The 16,489-nt window shown below is 41.1% G+C and overlaps 1 protein-coding gene across 1 annotated transcript; it reads right to left on the bottom strand.

The window, feature by feature from the left end:
• Positions 1-3,996: 3,996 nt before the first annotated feature.
• TMEM175 (transmembrane protein 175) lies at positions 3,997-16,444 on the bottom strand. Its single transcript, XM_033084831.1, has 10 exons — positions 16,287-16,444; positions 15,957-15,995; positions 14,790-14,887; positions 13,644-13,695; positions 12,779-12,814; positions 11,363-11,446; positions 10,593-10,757; positions 9,221-9,299; positions 6,759-6,900; positions 3,997-6,209 (listed from the first exon to the last, which is right to left on the bottom strand). Exons 1-10 carry the CDS (start codon positions 16,398-16,400, stop codon positions 5,546-5,548), a joined length of 1,473 nt encoding a protein of 490 aa, XP_032940722.1. The 5' UTR covers positions 16,401-16,444; the 3' UTR covers positions 3,997-5,545.
• Positions 16,445-16,489: the final 45 nt, after the last annotated feature.

Here is a 16,489-nt window from a genome sequence, read left to right as displayed (position 1 = left end):
ATCTAGTAAGAGGTATCCGCCCATGGCAGAGGGATGTTGGGACTAGATGATCCTGAAGATCCCTTCCAGCCCTTAACATTCTATGAAACTCCCCAGTTAAGCCATTTAAGTAACAGATTCAGGCAGTCAGTGCCTTGCCAGTCTCTCCCACCTGCCCATATATATAAAATTATATGTTTTTTCTGATCACAGTCATTACCTGCAGATAATAGCCAGCAACTGGCTATTCCTGGGCGAATAAAATGGGGTGTTTCAGTTGCAACAATAGCTAGATTGTGACAGCTGCTTCCCGTCACATTCCGTCCCTATTTCTGCTGCTGTTCTGTGCAATTAACTCAAAAAATACCAACTGAAGTGTAGCAAGTACTTTATTGACAGAATATCACACAAGAATTCAAAGACCACTGGACAGCTCAGAGCCTAGCCATTTATTTCCATGTGTGAAATTCAGATGAAATCCGTTGTTTATTTCAGTATGGAATCTTCACTTGCTAAAAGGGAAGAAAATACAAACATGGTTAGGACTATTAGCCACTCCCATGCAGAACTAAAACATGCAAAACATTGGAGCTATCAAACACTTATCGTTATGTAATTTCTTTCTGCCTAGTATTTACGATTCCCACTTCTGTTTATTCAGCAAAGTTGTAATTCACAGCTATAGGGTGAAGGCAAACTTTTAAGTTTACTCAGTAACAGAAAACAGTTTTCTGAACTGACAAGTCAAATAAGCCCGGAAAAAGCTATCACTACAGGTACGCCCATCTTTAAGGAACAGTCCTCAGCAACTGCACTGTACATAATGAGAGTTTTAACAATTGCTTTTCTGAAAAAAAACCAGACAAAACCCATTGTTGAGAGCAACAGACCTGTCAAATTTATGCCACTTTTAAACAGATTAAACATTTTACAACAATAATCAAGAAAATTTCCTTACTAGGTGGCCTAGCAACATTACAGCATAGCCTCTAACTAAAAATTCAGAAAGTTTCATCTAACTAGAGCACAGATTCATTTAGTCCATGACTAATAAAGATGATGTATTCAAGAAAGCAAAACAGCTTTATCGCTAGTAAGTCATATACAAAACATATTTGAATTTCTGTGTGTGTATTTAATTTTAGTGTTTTGTTCAATGCTAGTTTTGTTTAGAACAATGCAAATATCACTCTTTAGCATGGAAAGAGTTACTGAGCATGTGTCTGCACCAAGAACAGCCCGAGTTATTAATCAATTTTCTTAAAATTCTTCTTTGTTCTAAGCCTATCTAAAAACCCTAGGTGAAACAAAGCCAGAGAGCACATTCCTCTGCATGGCAGCAGGGAGGGAACCCGCTGTTATAACTGTACAGGGAACACCAGAAATAATCCTAAGGACAAGGGAAACAATGCTGCAGCAGGAATACTACAGGCGGAAGGGAATGAGAACAAAAGCAAGCAGTATTAGTTGCAAGTGATGCCCTCTAGCACACCCTCTTCACGTGAGATACAACAAATGAACCTGTCCTCTAACACTGAAAGATACTGAAAATAAAAAAAAACAAGCTGACCTCTAACAATACGCTGTGACGCCACCTAAAAGTCTCAAGTTGCAATTAGGTACCGTTGCCTGTGTCCTACATTCAGCCATATTTATGAGGTTTCTACATTGCATGGAGAAAAGGGTTTGCACATCCAACTGAAAATGGGACATACTGTCACAGTTGATATATGGGTTCAATTATTCCTCACAGAATAACCAGCAGCTTTCAGTCGTTTGCTTCCTCACTGGAAATTCAGCTGTGGCACAAGTGTTAACTCTTGCTCTGGCGAGCTTTTCAAAATGTAGGCATAATTAAACAGCAGCAGTATTTACTCCTCACACGGCCCTAACCACCGCCTCCAGGGATTAGCTGCAGGCCTCAATTTCTCCTAAGAGCACGGAGGTGGAACACCAGTCCTGCAGCCTCACACCTGCAGGACAGCGTGGAATGAATACACTAAACGGAGGAACTACCTTCTGCAAGCTCTTTTGCAATCCGCTCCAGTTCTTCACGTTTCTTTTTCTCCTCCGCCTCTATTCTTCTCTCCTCTTCAGCAATCGGCTTAAGGTAGTCTGCCATCAACACAATTCCCTTTAAAACACAACCTCCCGAACCCCCGGCGGAAAGCTCCGCTTCTGCGGGCTCGCTCAAAAAGGAGCAAAAGCCAGTTTTGCTGGCAGAAAGGCACATTTCCCAGGGATCTGTGGCTTCACACCAGCGAGGCCGTTCTGGCAGGGCCTTGGCCGGGCCGGGGGAGGGAAATGGCGGCCGGGCCATTTCAAGGTGCCCTTGCGGGGCGGGCGCGGGGGAGCGGGGAGCGGCCGCCCGGGACGCCGCACTCACCGTATCGCTTCTTGCCGTAGATCATCCCCACGAGCAGCGCCGAGTACCGGGTGAACTGCGGGAGGCAGAGACAAGGACGCGCCCTTCGCTGAGCCCACAGGCACGGCCGCCCCTCGCCCCGGCCTGCCGGCCCGGGCAGCCCTCCCCACGTTCCCGGGACAGCCCGGGAGAGCTCGGGTGATCCCCCACCACCCTCACCTTGATGAGCGGGGACACCTGCACCGGCGGGATCATCCTGGCTGCGGACGGACCTGAGCGCGGCGGGAGGAAGGGGCGGGGAGGGAGCAGCCGTGACCGGGAAGCCGAAAGCTGCGACTGCTCTGCTTCCCGAGCGCGGGCGAGTCCGTCACTCAAAGAGCTCCGGCGGCGCGGCCCGCAGCGCCCCCGCCACAAGGAGGGGCTGAGGGAGCTGAGACTGTGCAGCCTCTGGGATCCCTGGGGGATCTTATCGATAACAAAAATAGACACTTTTTTTTTTTTTTTTTAACTCCTAAGGGTAATTTGATATTAAAACCTGACGAGCCCTTGGAAAAAATTATTTTTCACTGTCAGGGTGGTCAGGTGTTGGCGTTGGCCAGGGAGGTGGTGGAGTCAGCATCTCTGGAGGTGTTCAAAGGCATGAAGATGTGGTACAGGTGCTGTGGTTCAGTGGTCTGGGGGTTACAGTGGCACTGCCGGGTGGAAGGCTGGGCTGGGTGATCTTAAAGTTGTCTCTTCCAACCTTGTTGATTCCATCATGCCATAGGCTGTTGAGTGGTTCTGGTGTCTCAGTCTGACTGAACACAGACCTCTGCACCCAACCAGTCTAGCCAACCCCAGTTTAAACGGGAGGGCTGGACTAGATGGTCTGCAGAGGCCCCTTCCAATGACATCCATTGTTGTGATTCTGGGATTGTAATAATTACTGTACTTCAATTTGATCTTCATAGATATCAGAGCCTGTGGTCATTAGTAATTCTATAAAGAACTACTAGTTACAGTTACATTTGGGAATGATGTTTCTATTTGAGAATGACACAATTCAAATGAATGCAGCTTATACAAAGTCTCATACTATGTTTGTCCTCAGGTTTAGGTTCTGAGATATTACCAGATTTGGGTTGAATAATGCTATCTTGACTACACGCAAAAATAAAATTGTTCTTTCTGCAGAACAAATTACTTATTTGTAAGTGGGGTAAACAAAAAACCCCAAACCAACCAACGCAAAAACTCAACCCAACACAAGCAAGCAACCAACCAGAAAGATACACACACACACACACACACACACAAAATTAAACAAAAAATAAAAAGGAAAAGGCAGTATTGAGCCAATAGAGTGCCTTGTAATACTTACACATTGCTTTATACAAAGCATCCTTATAAACACTGGAATTAAACTCCTTGGTCAGATTCAGTTTTTGGGTTTCATTTTCTTCAGGTACCATAAGAAGTAGAATCAACATCTCTTTACATCAAATTAGAAAACATTTTGCTGATTTATGAAAAAATATAACCCACAAAACTGCTGAAACTACAAGGGACCCTGGTGATCTTGTAGGAAAAAAACCATCTAACATAATTTTAATTACAGACATCAGCCTTAAAGTTCACCTACAGATAAGAAATAAATGGCTTGAAGTTTTGTCTTTTCACTGATTGCAATTTATTACAAATACACATATTCACTACTTACTCTGTGCACATTAGACACAAAACCATACAGAACCAAAAGTGCTTTTATTAAGTATCAGAAAAACTGCTATACACAACACAATGCAAGTCATTTAACCACAATTAGGTATAAATCCCCTTAAATAGCTGAAGATAGTCTTCACAAGAAGTATGTAATATTCACAATTACATATTTCGGTATCAAGGTGCTTCAAAACAAAAGCACAAGTGCTTTCAAGACTGATCTCAACTGTAACAAGATATTTGAATTTGTTTTCACCTATGATTTCTTCAGGCATATTTTGCCACTTTTTTTTTTTTTTAATGATGAACAACAAAATTCCCCAAATGCCTTTAATTATGGCATTAAAGTTGTCAGGCACTAAGAAAATTCAAGATACAAATTAATCATTCTGACAAAAGGAAATGTAATGGCTTCAGCTGGAGGTTAGATGATTTGAAAAGCACAAAACTTATCCAGCTGCATGTAAGTATTAAAAAAAAAAAAAAATTAAAAAATCAACATATCGTGGACAGGAACAGGGATTAGTTTCTTCTGCTGTCTTCCTGAGACTCAGAAATCTGTGGGATCCCTTAGTTGTCCACAACTCAGGAGAAAGCTCAACTCCCTTACCTGATGTGGAACTCTCACACATTGCAGTCTCATAATCTCCTTGAATATGGCACCATGCCTTCCAAGCAACAGAAGGATGTTCCACTGACAGACACAAAACAGACATAAAAAAAGCCCAAGAAACTCCTCAGGTGAGCAGCTTCTGCAGAACAGGAAAAACCTTAAGTCTAACCACAGAGCTCTCTTCCGTCAGAAAATATCAAAGCTGGTTGAAACTTGGATGCAAAGCCACAGGAATTCTCATTTGTTACGTCCTTTTAAAATAAGAATAGATATGCCCAAAGAACTTGTGTTCAGATGGTTTGGAAGACTGCTATCACTTGCAGTGATACCAATTGCAACTCCCATCTAAACTCACACACAGTTAGATTTCCAACTGCTATCCCCTGTTTATAACTATGCAGAACAGACAGTGAAACCATTGAAAAAAATTAAAAATTGAAAAAAAAAAAAAAAAAAAGGAAACCAGTAACTTGTATGCACATATGTTCTGCTATGATGTGCTATCCAGAATGCAGAGGTCTCCATGTTTTCCATGCCTCACATTCTCTTACATAGAAGCTCAGCCAACTTCTGTGCCTGTGTTTGGCTGGGTATCTGCATACTTCTTAATCGATCATTGCTGCATTTACATGTCAAGCAGCATTTTTTCCTATAGGGCAACCCTAAAAGAAGGGAAACATGCTTTTATTTGCATCCCCTGTTTACCCAATATTTTCAAGAGCAGATTTTGGAGAAAGGGTCTTGAGCATGACCAGCTTAAACATAAATATGCCCCAGTTATGGTCAATACAGGCTTTGGTTTACATCAATATAATCCACACATGAATATAATGCGAGTCAGAGGAACTGGAGTTGATCTCGTAACTTCACATGCACTGTGCAGAAATTTATGACAGTGTTTCATTTGGAGACAAACATGCCTCCTCTTCTTCTAACAGTACAACCTTCCGTCTGGAGAGAGACATCACAGACTTTATGGCAGTTAAAGAAATTCTAACAAAAATGCGCAAAGCAAGAAAAGCAAATGGGATTACAATCTGCATAAGATGGAAAATTGCTGTGCTAAATTCACTCAACAGGCAAGTTAGAAAGAAGGCCCCAAGGCTTACACAAGGGTAGAGAGCCAGCTTGGCAAACATGAAGGCATGCTCCTTGCCACCATATCTAGCAAAGGGGTGCAAAGTTTCCTCTTCATTGAGAAGGGCTGTAGTCCATATTGCAAACTGAAATATGCTGGCAAAGAAAGTGATAACGCAGCTGACCTGAATGGCTTCTATTTCATTATGAGACTTTTCTGCAAATTCACTGGTCAGCTGGTAAGCTAGTGGAAGCCCTCCAATGAAAGCCAGTGAAAGGATGTTGAGCAGTCCCATTAATCGGGTAGCTTTTGTTACATAAAGGAAAAGAGAGTGATGGACAAACCACAGGAGACCAATTGTAACAAATGACCCAAAGTAAGCAAGGTAGTTTGGCCCATATTCACTTAAAGCTTCAAGAAGACTGCCATGGAACTTCTCCTCAACTTCTCTGGGATCAGGAACATTGTCTTCACTGTGGAGAGAAAAATGACTTTACTTTGCATATTATTGTTATTGAACACATCTGGGGCAAGATTGAACTACGATGCCTTACTTTGAGCAAGTAGTGAACAACAGGACTCCTTACTTCCCTAATTCATAATTTAGAAACAGTGTTTCAAATAACAGCTCTGCAAAGAAATTTTATATAAAAAGGAAACTTGAATGCCCTTTGGCATTCCTTTGGGTTAATAAAGTTGCTACAGTGACTAAACAGCTTTTTTTGATAAAAGGCTTTCATCTGAAAACATAACTAAGCAAAAAAGGAAGATTTGTTCTTGAAGACTATACACTCCAACATGTATTATGCACACTGATGATCATTACTGCTCTGGAATGTGGGTGTTAGAAGTATTTATGGTTTGTGCTCTGTGTCCTTCCTGAAAATCATACTTTAAAGTAACCACTGCAGATTTTGGAAGTCAAAGACAATGTTTGATTAATTTTATTTTCTCAAATATTACACACAGACAAAAAAATATATTTAACAAGACAAAGTGTAAGAACCAGCACAAAGCCTTACCATATATCCAAAATGAGCAGGGTTGCTACAATGGCATAGACTCCATCACTGAATGCTTCTACTCGTTCCTTACTTAGAGGCTCACTGAGGTAAAAAGTGAAGGTTTCTAAGCTATGATGTTCCTCCTCTTCACCTCTCCGACCTGGAAAACAAATCCACAGGCTTAATAATGAAAAGAAATATAAAATAACATAGTTCAACAACCTACTGTGACCATCTTTTTTCCCCATCTGCCAAAACTTTTCTTTAGACAAGAGGATGCCAGCCATCCACACGTCAGTGACTTCACTTTTTCTGGCATGTGTGCCTGTCCCTGAAATTTATGTTTCCTTCACGACAAGTGCTTCAGGAACAACAAAACAAACAACCACTCTGTCCTTTAAACTGTATGGCAAACCATTTCCACCAAGTGAATAATGACTCAAAATTGAACAAAACAAATTAGATGCTGTGCCTCAGGAAGCCCAAATAGCTGTAGGGCCTCTAGGACAGCTTGGAGAAGTTACGCTACATGGCAAAAAGACACGTGTCTTGCTGAGCTGGGATATCAAATAATCTCATTAAAAAATAATTCAAGCCTTTGATCAGAAGGTGTAGCTTTCATAATAAATGTCGAACACATCTCTAAAGACTGAACTTAGAACTGCCTGGCTAGCCAAAATACACTGCTTCAGCTGTACAGAGTGGACAAAGAAAAAGGTTAAGGTTCCACAGGAATGGAAAGCAGGTGTCATCACAAGAAATCCAATAAAGCAGTATTTTAGGCATCTGACAGGGTGAGAGGTGGAGATGGTACCTGACCGCAAACCACAGCAGTCCCATCGCAATAAGCATGGACAGTATTTGTACATGTTTATTCCCAGGATCTCAGAGTCTGGCTTCGTCCTTTCAGAGCATTTCTGCCTCCTTGTTATGCTGCCACATGGGGGAGTGAAGAGTATACTCCCCTTTGCACTGTAAACAGACAGACTCTACTAGTCTGAACAGCAGCAGTAGAAGTACCAGCTTGGTACTTCTTTTTCTGACACAGCTTGAGAGAGTGAGTTCCAAAGACACTATCTGTTCAGTGGTTTTGTGGCCCTTTGCAGAGGGACACTGCACCTTTCGACCAAGTAGGTTGCATGATATCCCCTTCTCCTTTTATTTTAGCAATGGCAACCTCTTAGCATTCAAGAGCAGCTCAGGTTGTTGCTATGGTTATGCAATTGTTAGTCCTGACACAGGGAGGACAGAAAGCATGTGAGTGAAGGAAGCGTGGTTTTAGGCTAACTTAGGACATGTGTGAAGGCACCTCTTTAGGTCATAGCAGTTAGATTAATGAGATGCAATTAATCAGAATCCCTGATCAGTTAGCTGTTGGGAGAAAGTTTGGTTTACAGGTGCAGTGCTTGCCTATTTGAAAACGTGCGACTGGTCAGCATTGCAGCCAAGAAGGTGATAAAGGCATAGAGCTTGCTTCTTTATCTTCTTCCATTTCCATGATCCCTCTTGAGGAGGGAAAAGGGATAGATAGCCTGCAGCCATCATTCATGTATCTACATGCACTCATATTATCAGGACAAACCAGAAAGGTTTTGCACCAGGCAACGATCTTTAAATGTGTTGTACCTTACACAAATCTCATCACAATTATGGGAAACCACGGAGCAAGGGAGACACTGTTCAGAAGCATACCAATAAACCCTAAAATCACTATGTTCTGAGACCGAAAATGAAAGCAGAACTGAAATTACAGTAATTTTATGACTATAAGGCACACCGGACTATAAGGCGCACCTCCAGGAGCTGGCAAATTTCACAACTTTATCCATTATATAAGGCTACTTTTTTTTTCAGCAAGGAGATGCACCGTGTTCAACAAAGTAACAAATTAGAAATGGAATTGCGGGATCATGTGGTTTACTGGCAGGTGCTCAATTTGCAAACATTTTTCACAGATTGGCATAGCCTTTAAATGCAGTCCCAGGCGCCCTCCTTGTGCCACGGGCCTCAGCACTCCTGCACGGTGCCGGCTGGCGAGGAGCAGCTTGGGGCAGCAGCGGCTCGTGGTGGTCCGGGGTGGCTCGGGGCTGCTGTGGCACGGCCGCTGCTCGCACTTCCAGGTTGGCTCAGGGTGACCGTGGTTCGCAGCTCGGGGCTTCTGTGGCCACCTGCTCCCTCCCTCCCCGCACGGCTCCTGCCGGGCCGGGGCCACTGGCTCCCTCCTTACCCGCGTGGCTCTTGCCAGCCGCGGCCACCCACTCCCGCCCCACCTCGCAGCTCGCACTTCCGGGTTGGCAAATTTCGCAACTTTGTCCATTATATAAGGTGCACCGGACTATAAGGCGCACTTCCGGGTTTGGATCAAAATTTTAGTCAAAAGGGTGCGCCTTATAGTTGTGAAATTACTGTACTTTGTTCTGGGCTGTCTGCATAACATGACAGCCTAATCTGAACATGTGCCTAGGAATTTTGTTACTCACCAAGAACTTTGTTTTTACACCATGTAATTACTCGAGTAAGATGCGGAAAAACAATTACGAGTCCAAGTAGTACGTAAGACTGTTGGAGAAGAAGATGAACAGTTTAAATACAGTTATCAAAATACAAATTACCTTCCAGATTTAATATAAATCTCAATCTTAGAACTAATTGCATCGAGAAAAAGAAATCTTGACTTTCAAAAAGGCTCAGCTAAAATGCTCATGCACCTCCTGAATATTGCATGTGGAACCAAACACTGCTTTTTCCTAGCTAATTTAGTACTATTAATGGGGTAAACTAAAGCAAGGAAATAATTTTGCGAACAAAAAGTGCGGGAATAACTGCTTTGGAAGTTGAAGTATGAATCCTGTATAATCCTTTGGCTCTTTCCAATTAATGATATTCTAAGATTCTATTTGTGTCACAAAAACACATTGGTGGGTCCTAAGTGGTTCACAGACTTTGCACGGGTCTAAGCATAGGAGCAACTTGGAGACTAATTTCACCATTGTTAATATTAAAAACAAACAACCAAACTACAGTGAACGGAGTGTGGAAGAGGAAAACATATTTTCAGATAAAACTAGGCTTTTTCATGTTTTGACTCATAACTCTTCTTTCATCCAGAGCAACCTGATTTCTCTCAAACTTGGGGTTTATTTAAATACTGCTAATTCCTGTGGAATCTTTCCCAAAATGCAGTTAAGTACATCTTTTCCTAAAGAACAAGAGGCTTGGAAGCTCAGGATACATTCAAAAACTGGATTCCAATTCCAGAATAGGGCTTCCAGAGTAGGGATTCCAGAAAAGAATTAAAGCTATTAATAAGCAGGAGCAACTCACTGACATGAAATAAAGATGGAAGAGAGAAAAAGGCTATGTAAAAGCAGTCCTTAGCCAAAACTATTTGTTTTGAGATGCAGGTGGGCTAACTGGTCTCCCTACTCTGTTTGCTCTTGCACCCTAAGAGTATACAGCAATTGCATTCACTCTTCTTCAGTTTGTGCAATGTTGTGCTCATTTCATTTAAGTTTCTATATTACCTCAACTACTTCTGAAGCACAAAAGACTAAGGTAGAGTTTAGAAGACCTGCTTAAAACAAACAAATAAAAAAAGCAGGCATAGCAAGTAATATTGAAGCAGAATATTCTTTTTTAAAGATACAAACTCATGGATCAAGTTACAGGTTGATACATGTGTATTTAATCACATACACTCAATGCAAAATAGTAGTCATGATTACAACGCCCTAGAACTGGCAATTGAGAAAGTCTGCATAATTAACATGGATGTCATTATTTTCATACACAATCCTAAAGACAGCTAATACAAACTGCTGCACCTGTTTTCTGTTAACTGAGGGAACTTACCAAAGGAATAAAGAAGAAAGAAAAGATGGCTGCTAAAAAGCATAAAACTGGTCCTCTTAGGATAATCTTTAAGATATGACGTTTGTAGAAATTCTGATTTTCAGACTCCTGTATCTGTTGATTCAGTAAGTGTGGGTGATAGAATCCATATGCTACTATCACAGCCTGCAAGGAAAAGAGCATTGCTGAACTTATTACATGTAAGTATATGCAGGATTTCAAATATAAGACATAGAGCTATAAATCAACACATTCCAAAACACTTTCAAACTTATTCTCCCATATGCATTTGACAATACACTGCATGTGAAAATTTTAGTCTCCTCTGCAGAGCCAGTCATGACCTTTGATCCTTGATGAGGAGGAATGAAGACCTCTGGAATAAGGAACTAAAGCAACAAAGCACTGCACCAGGAGGAAGAGTGCTGCTGGACTTGAGGCTGGAAAGCCTGTGTTCCCTCACTCACAGCTGCATGGCTCAGAAAGACATCAGCAGGAAAAGTCAATTGCTCTTTCCCCAAGGCATTTTTACTAAGAGTGGGAAAGGAATTCTGTGAACACTGAGATCAGCTGACTTACTTGGATAAAACAGCTTCACGGGGCAATGAACTTGTGTCTTACATACAGGTACTGTATTATCATAACGGGCACAACTTGGAAAAAGAATGCTATACAAATAACATATTTAGCAATTTGTTAAGACACTTAATTTCAGTTCTACACAAGAAAGTCTATTTTAAAGTGAAAATGTAAATGGATAGCTGTAATACCTGTATAAGGCCAATGACAACAGCACAGACACTGAACAGGAATATGCCAAAAGGTATCCCTGGAAAGGAGGCCATTAAGGAAAACTGGAAAAAAAATCAACAAGATCATATATTTAATTAAGAAGCAATGTAGGAATACCAGTAGAGAAACAGAAGTACTCTTCATTCAATATCGAAACTTATAAATCTAAATAATAATTTGCATTTCATCATAATTCCATTAAATGCAATTTCTAGCCGCAAATACATGCAAGCATCCCAACTAAAGGCATCTGGAGAGATGGTTTTGTTCTGATGTTGACAGTGCTAAACCTTAGCCTCTTTGGCACTGTGCCTCCTTAATAATTACAGCATGGCTTGTACCTGAGCATAAAGTTTAACTGGTTTTGGATGACATGATGTCATAGCTTTGAAAATCCTTGATACCAGGATACCTTTTTGAATCTTTGTCTGCCTTCATAGCTTCCTGTTGTATTAATTTCTGCAGCCTCTTTAAGGGAGGATAACAAAGGAAAAAAAAAAGCAGGGCGTACTATTAAGGTAACATTGACAGCTTTCCAAAAGTAATTTCAGTTTCAAGGCAAAATGAAAAGTATGTTCTCCTGCTGATAAAGATCATCTTACTGACCACAGCCTTATTTTTTGCAGATGAAATGTAAGACATAAATACCCACAGAGAAACAGGTGCCTGTCTTACACATACAACAGTAAAGATGCTGAACTGTTTTGTTCTGTTAATATATTATTCATTTACAAATATTCTTTGGAGGTCCAATGACCAAAAATTGTGCAGATTTTAAACATGAACCATCAGCTGCCAGAATCAACCATGCAGAGCAAATCAGAAGTTATACCACAAACTGGGTCTAAATTACAAAAGGAAAATGTCTTATCTTATAAGGAGGAGCTTGAAACACAGTTTTATTTATCCTACCAAAATTCTTTCCAGATAACCTGGACCTTTTTCAATACAGTTGCTTTTTTAAAAGAAATCATGGGGAATTTTTTACCATGAGGGTGTTGAAATATTGACACAGTTGCCCAGTCCCTGGAGACATGCAAGGTGAGGTTGGATGGGGCTTTGAGCAACTTCATCTAGCTGAAGATACTCCTGATCTTTGCAGGAATCTTTAATGGCCCCTTCCAACCCAAACTATTCTATGATACTATAACTTTCCAGGACTGTAAATTTTGTTTCCAGAATACCTGCCAGGTCTAAAACATGCAATATCTGAAGGTTATAAAGTAGCTTCATGAATTTTAAAGATGCAACACTTGACTACAATAATGGGTTCAGGGTTTATACTACAGCAACACTTTCCTGGATTTCTAAATACTTTGGTAAAGTCTTTCCAAATAAATGAAGAAACAAACACCGTAATTCAAACATATGTCAGATTTTAGAAAATTACTTACTGTATATGGCAAGAAGGTTATGATCATCATACAGGCCTAAAACAGAAAAAGCATATTGAAACCCTATGTATTTTCGGGACACATCTTCAATGAGGGCATTATTTGCTTTGTATTTTACAAGGAGATCAAATGCATGTGCTGCATAATGAAAAATACCCACATTTCTGAAGTTGCTGAGTTTTGACTACAACAAATGTCTGGTTTTGTACACATCTTCCATGTTCTCTATCCAAATTATACACACTTATTTTAGAAAACACTACGGTTTTGTTACTAATACTCCAGCTAAAATTTTTGCTACCGTTTTTAAGAGACTTCTTTCTACAGTAGCAATGCTAAGTGTGCCACACCTTCAGTGTGATATTTCTGATTTGTCAAGAACATTAATATCTGATCGTAAATATTTCATATCTAAAAAAGCAACATTTAAAAAACCCAACTGAACAAACAAAAGCATAAAGAAATGCACTGCTTCAAAAGCTACATTAGGTAAGAATTAGATGTCTTAGGCTATTTCACGGAGTTCCAAAAGTGCTTTTATTAACAAAATCAGAATAACTGAATGGTTGCATACTTTCAGAGAACAGAGCTTAAAATAACATTGCAAAATACTCCATTCCCTGAATGGAGATGAACTTCAGACTAACCTGCTGCAGAACTTCTTTTGGTTTATAGTAAAACATTTGCAAGCTAAAGCAAGTTATTTATCAAGCAGTCACATTGAAACTAAAGATCTTTGCATTTTCCTGACTTGGAAATACGTCAGAGTTACGCTATTTAATGTAGAAACTTCTGGATACTCACAGACACACTTAAGTAACCTGTATCTGCTAGTTAACCATCCAGCTTGCCTGACAAGACTCACCAGATTTAGAAGAGCCAGGACATCATCTATATGCTCTATCACCTGAAACAACCTGTCAAGGCAAGGCAAAGTAAGGTTATCATGAACAAGTCAACTCACAAAATGTATTTTACATATATAAACACTACATACACATTGTACATTCATGGTAGTTTTATGATAGTATGATAGATACAGTTCCTTTGCCCCAGAATTATAAAAGTATTCCAGGTGCTAACAAAACTCACATAGCTCAAATATGAAAGTAATTTGTTAAAAAATCTTACAAGCAAGATACAATCAAGTTCAATCATGGAGCAGTTATTAAGAACCTGGCTTCTATTTGAATGGCAGAGTATTTTCAAAATCTTAAGGCTTAGAATAATCTCTCCTGAAGACACAGCACTCAAAGAAAAAGCTTTCCTTGCAAATGTCCCCAGATTTTGTTAATGAAACTCCTCATTCACAAAACTGTCACTTAGAATCAACAGTACCCATCACCCTCCACAAAACTGGGAGACTTCAGTGTTTACTTATACAAGCCAAGAAAAGCACTTGGAAGGGATGTGAGGTATCAGCTTCAACTGCTGAATTACAGGCTGCACGCCTTTATCAGAACACAGCCAATCCACTTGCATAGTGACATTTGTAAATTAAAAAATTCAAACAAAACCTCCCCTGGTTCCTGTGTGACGCCTGCATGCCAATTTCTTTTTGACCACCAAGAAATGGCAGGTGGGGGTGTCCACAGCTCTACAAAGTACAGAGTCTGCAACATTACAATCGCTTTTGTGACAACTACTGCTGAGGATAGAGAGACAAGCTTCAGGCCACCAGTACTATATCTGTTCCTTTGTTGTGGAGCATGCAAGTTACAAATTCATGTTTTCCCAGCATAATTAGAAGTCTAATTGCATCTAGCCTTCACGGTAAGATGAAAAGTAACTCTAGAAGATACATAATGCTTGTTTTTCTCCCTATCACCGTGGTAGCAGAGTAAGAGTAGCCATTCACTGCTAAGGGTAGCATTTCTTTACAATGATTTTCTAATATTATTCAACAAAAGACAATTCAGAAGTCTGGCAGCAAGACAGAGATACACCAAATACATAGTTATCTCCTGTACTTTCTAGCTTTTAACTTTAGATTTAAACACTGTGCTCCTACCTTACATGAGCTGCCCATGCCACTGTGACTATTAAAAAGGTCATCAAGTAGACTGCAATTTTTGCTAGAAGAAGTTGCTGAACACTTTCACCTAATTTCTGAAACAGAAAGTGACACCCAAGGAAACAAAATTTATGTTACAAAATTTATGTTACAAAATTATTATCTGAAAAAGAGACGTACAGTAATGTAATGTATTTTTGGAAAATGCCTCCCAAGAATGCAGTTCCCATTCAACAATCTCTTTGGTACATTGCAGAGAAGCCAATTTATTAGGAACTTGTTAAGTAGGCTGAAATATGGCACTTGATGTACCAACACAGCTCATCAATCTGTAAAAGGGCTTCCCAGTGCTCTATCCAACTTGATTCCCATTTATGCTCTGTCACTACAATAATGCATTTTACAGGATGGGACACAATATGCCTCTTTTACTTTCACAGCATTGATTTCTGTAGTAGAAGCATCCCAGAGGTTTCATGTGACAATTGTTAACAAGGAGAAAGAAGAGGGCTTAACCTCAGCAAATTTTGCAAATACCACCACAATGGCTTAAATAGACTCCTATAGTATATATCTGCTGATCTTATCTGAGCTTCCTAAACTAAGATTTAGGTCTGTTTAAGAGTAGGAAAAAAATAATTATAAAAGAAAAAACCTGTAGAACTATTAATGTTTCCTCAAATTACTAGGTATTCTCAGAATTAATTTCTTTTCTGTAGTATTCTTTTTCACCTTTTTAAATGCAAATTACATTTATTACGAACCCAACTTTAAAACTAGCACTCAGACTGTGCTATATAAGTGGCTTCTCTCAGTGACATTAAAAGTTAGTTAAAAGCAAGAAGACCAGATGCTTTCTGAAAGATCTTTCGGTCAGATGGGCAGTTCATTTATCACAGAAAAGCAACTAGATTTAATCTACGGCCTACAACATATAGCTCATTCAGGCTTTATACCACAACATCTGCATATAACGCAAGTCTTAATCTAAAAGTTTTGCACCCGAAATTCACCAGCTTCTCGCCCTGTGCGAAATTTCTCTTAGGTTTAATGTTGGTTAATGGCTTCTGCTTTTGAAAGTAACTGGAAACGAAGCGGGCGTGCTAAACGAGGATGTTACATGTACTTGCGAGGACACAAGGAACAACAAACGGCACGTGATACCTGGTCAGGATGTATTTTTGTGTGAGCCACCGGCAAAATCTGAAACAACAAAACGCTTATTAGCACATGACGTTCTTTTCCTTGTGGAGCACTTCCCTAAAACCACACAGCCTCGGGGTGCCCGCGGATCGCGCAGCCAGGAGCAGCTCTGGAAGCCACAGCCGCTCTCGGGGCGCGGCCCGGCCCGCCACGGCCGCCGACATGTCGCGACAGCGGGGCGGGCGCGGCCCCGCGGGCGGGCACGGGCGCCACCCGGAAACCCGGGACCAGCCGCGGCTGCCCCAGGCTGCTCCCTCCGTCCCTCCCTCCCTGCGGCCGCCGGGCGCTCACCATCACGGTGGCGATGATGGACAGCAGCGCGTCGCTGTAGGCCAGCAGCCGGTGCGAGGTCTGCGTGCTGCTGCCCGGCTCCGGGCCCAGGGCCGCAGCCCGCGGAGCCGCCATAGCCCCGCTGCGCTCGGCGGCGGCGGGGCGGTGCTGGCCCTGCCCTCAGAGGGGCGGGGAACGCTGCTCTCGGGGACAATGGGCAGGTG

The sequence above is a fragment of the Catharus ustulatus genome, chromosome Z, assembly GCF_009819885.2.
Source record: "Catharus ustulatus isolate bCatUst1 chromosome Z, bCatUst1.pri.v2, whole genome shotgun sequence".
NCBI classification, from domain to species: domain Eukaryota; kingdom Metazoa; phylum Chordata; class Aves; order Passeriformes; family Turdidae; genus Catharus; species Catharus ustulatus.
This window is presented reverse-complemented; position numbering and strand designations above follow the sequence as displayed.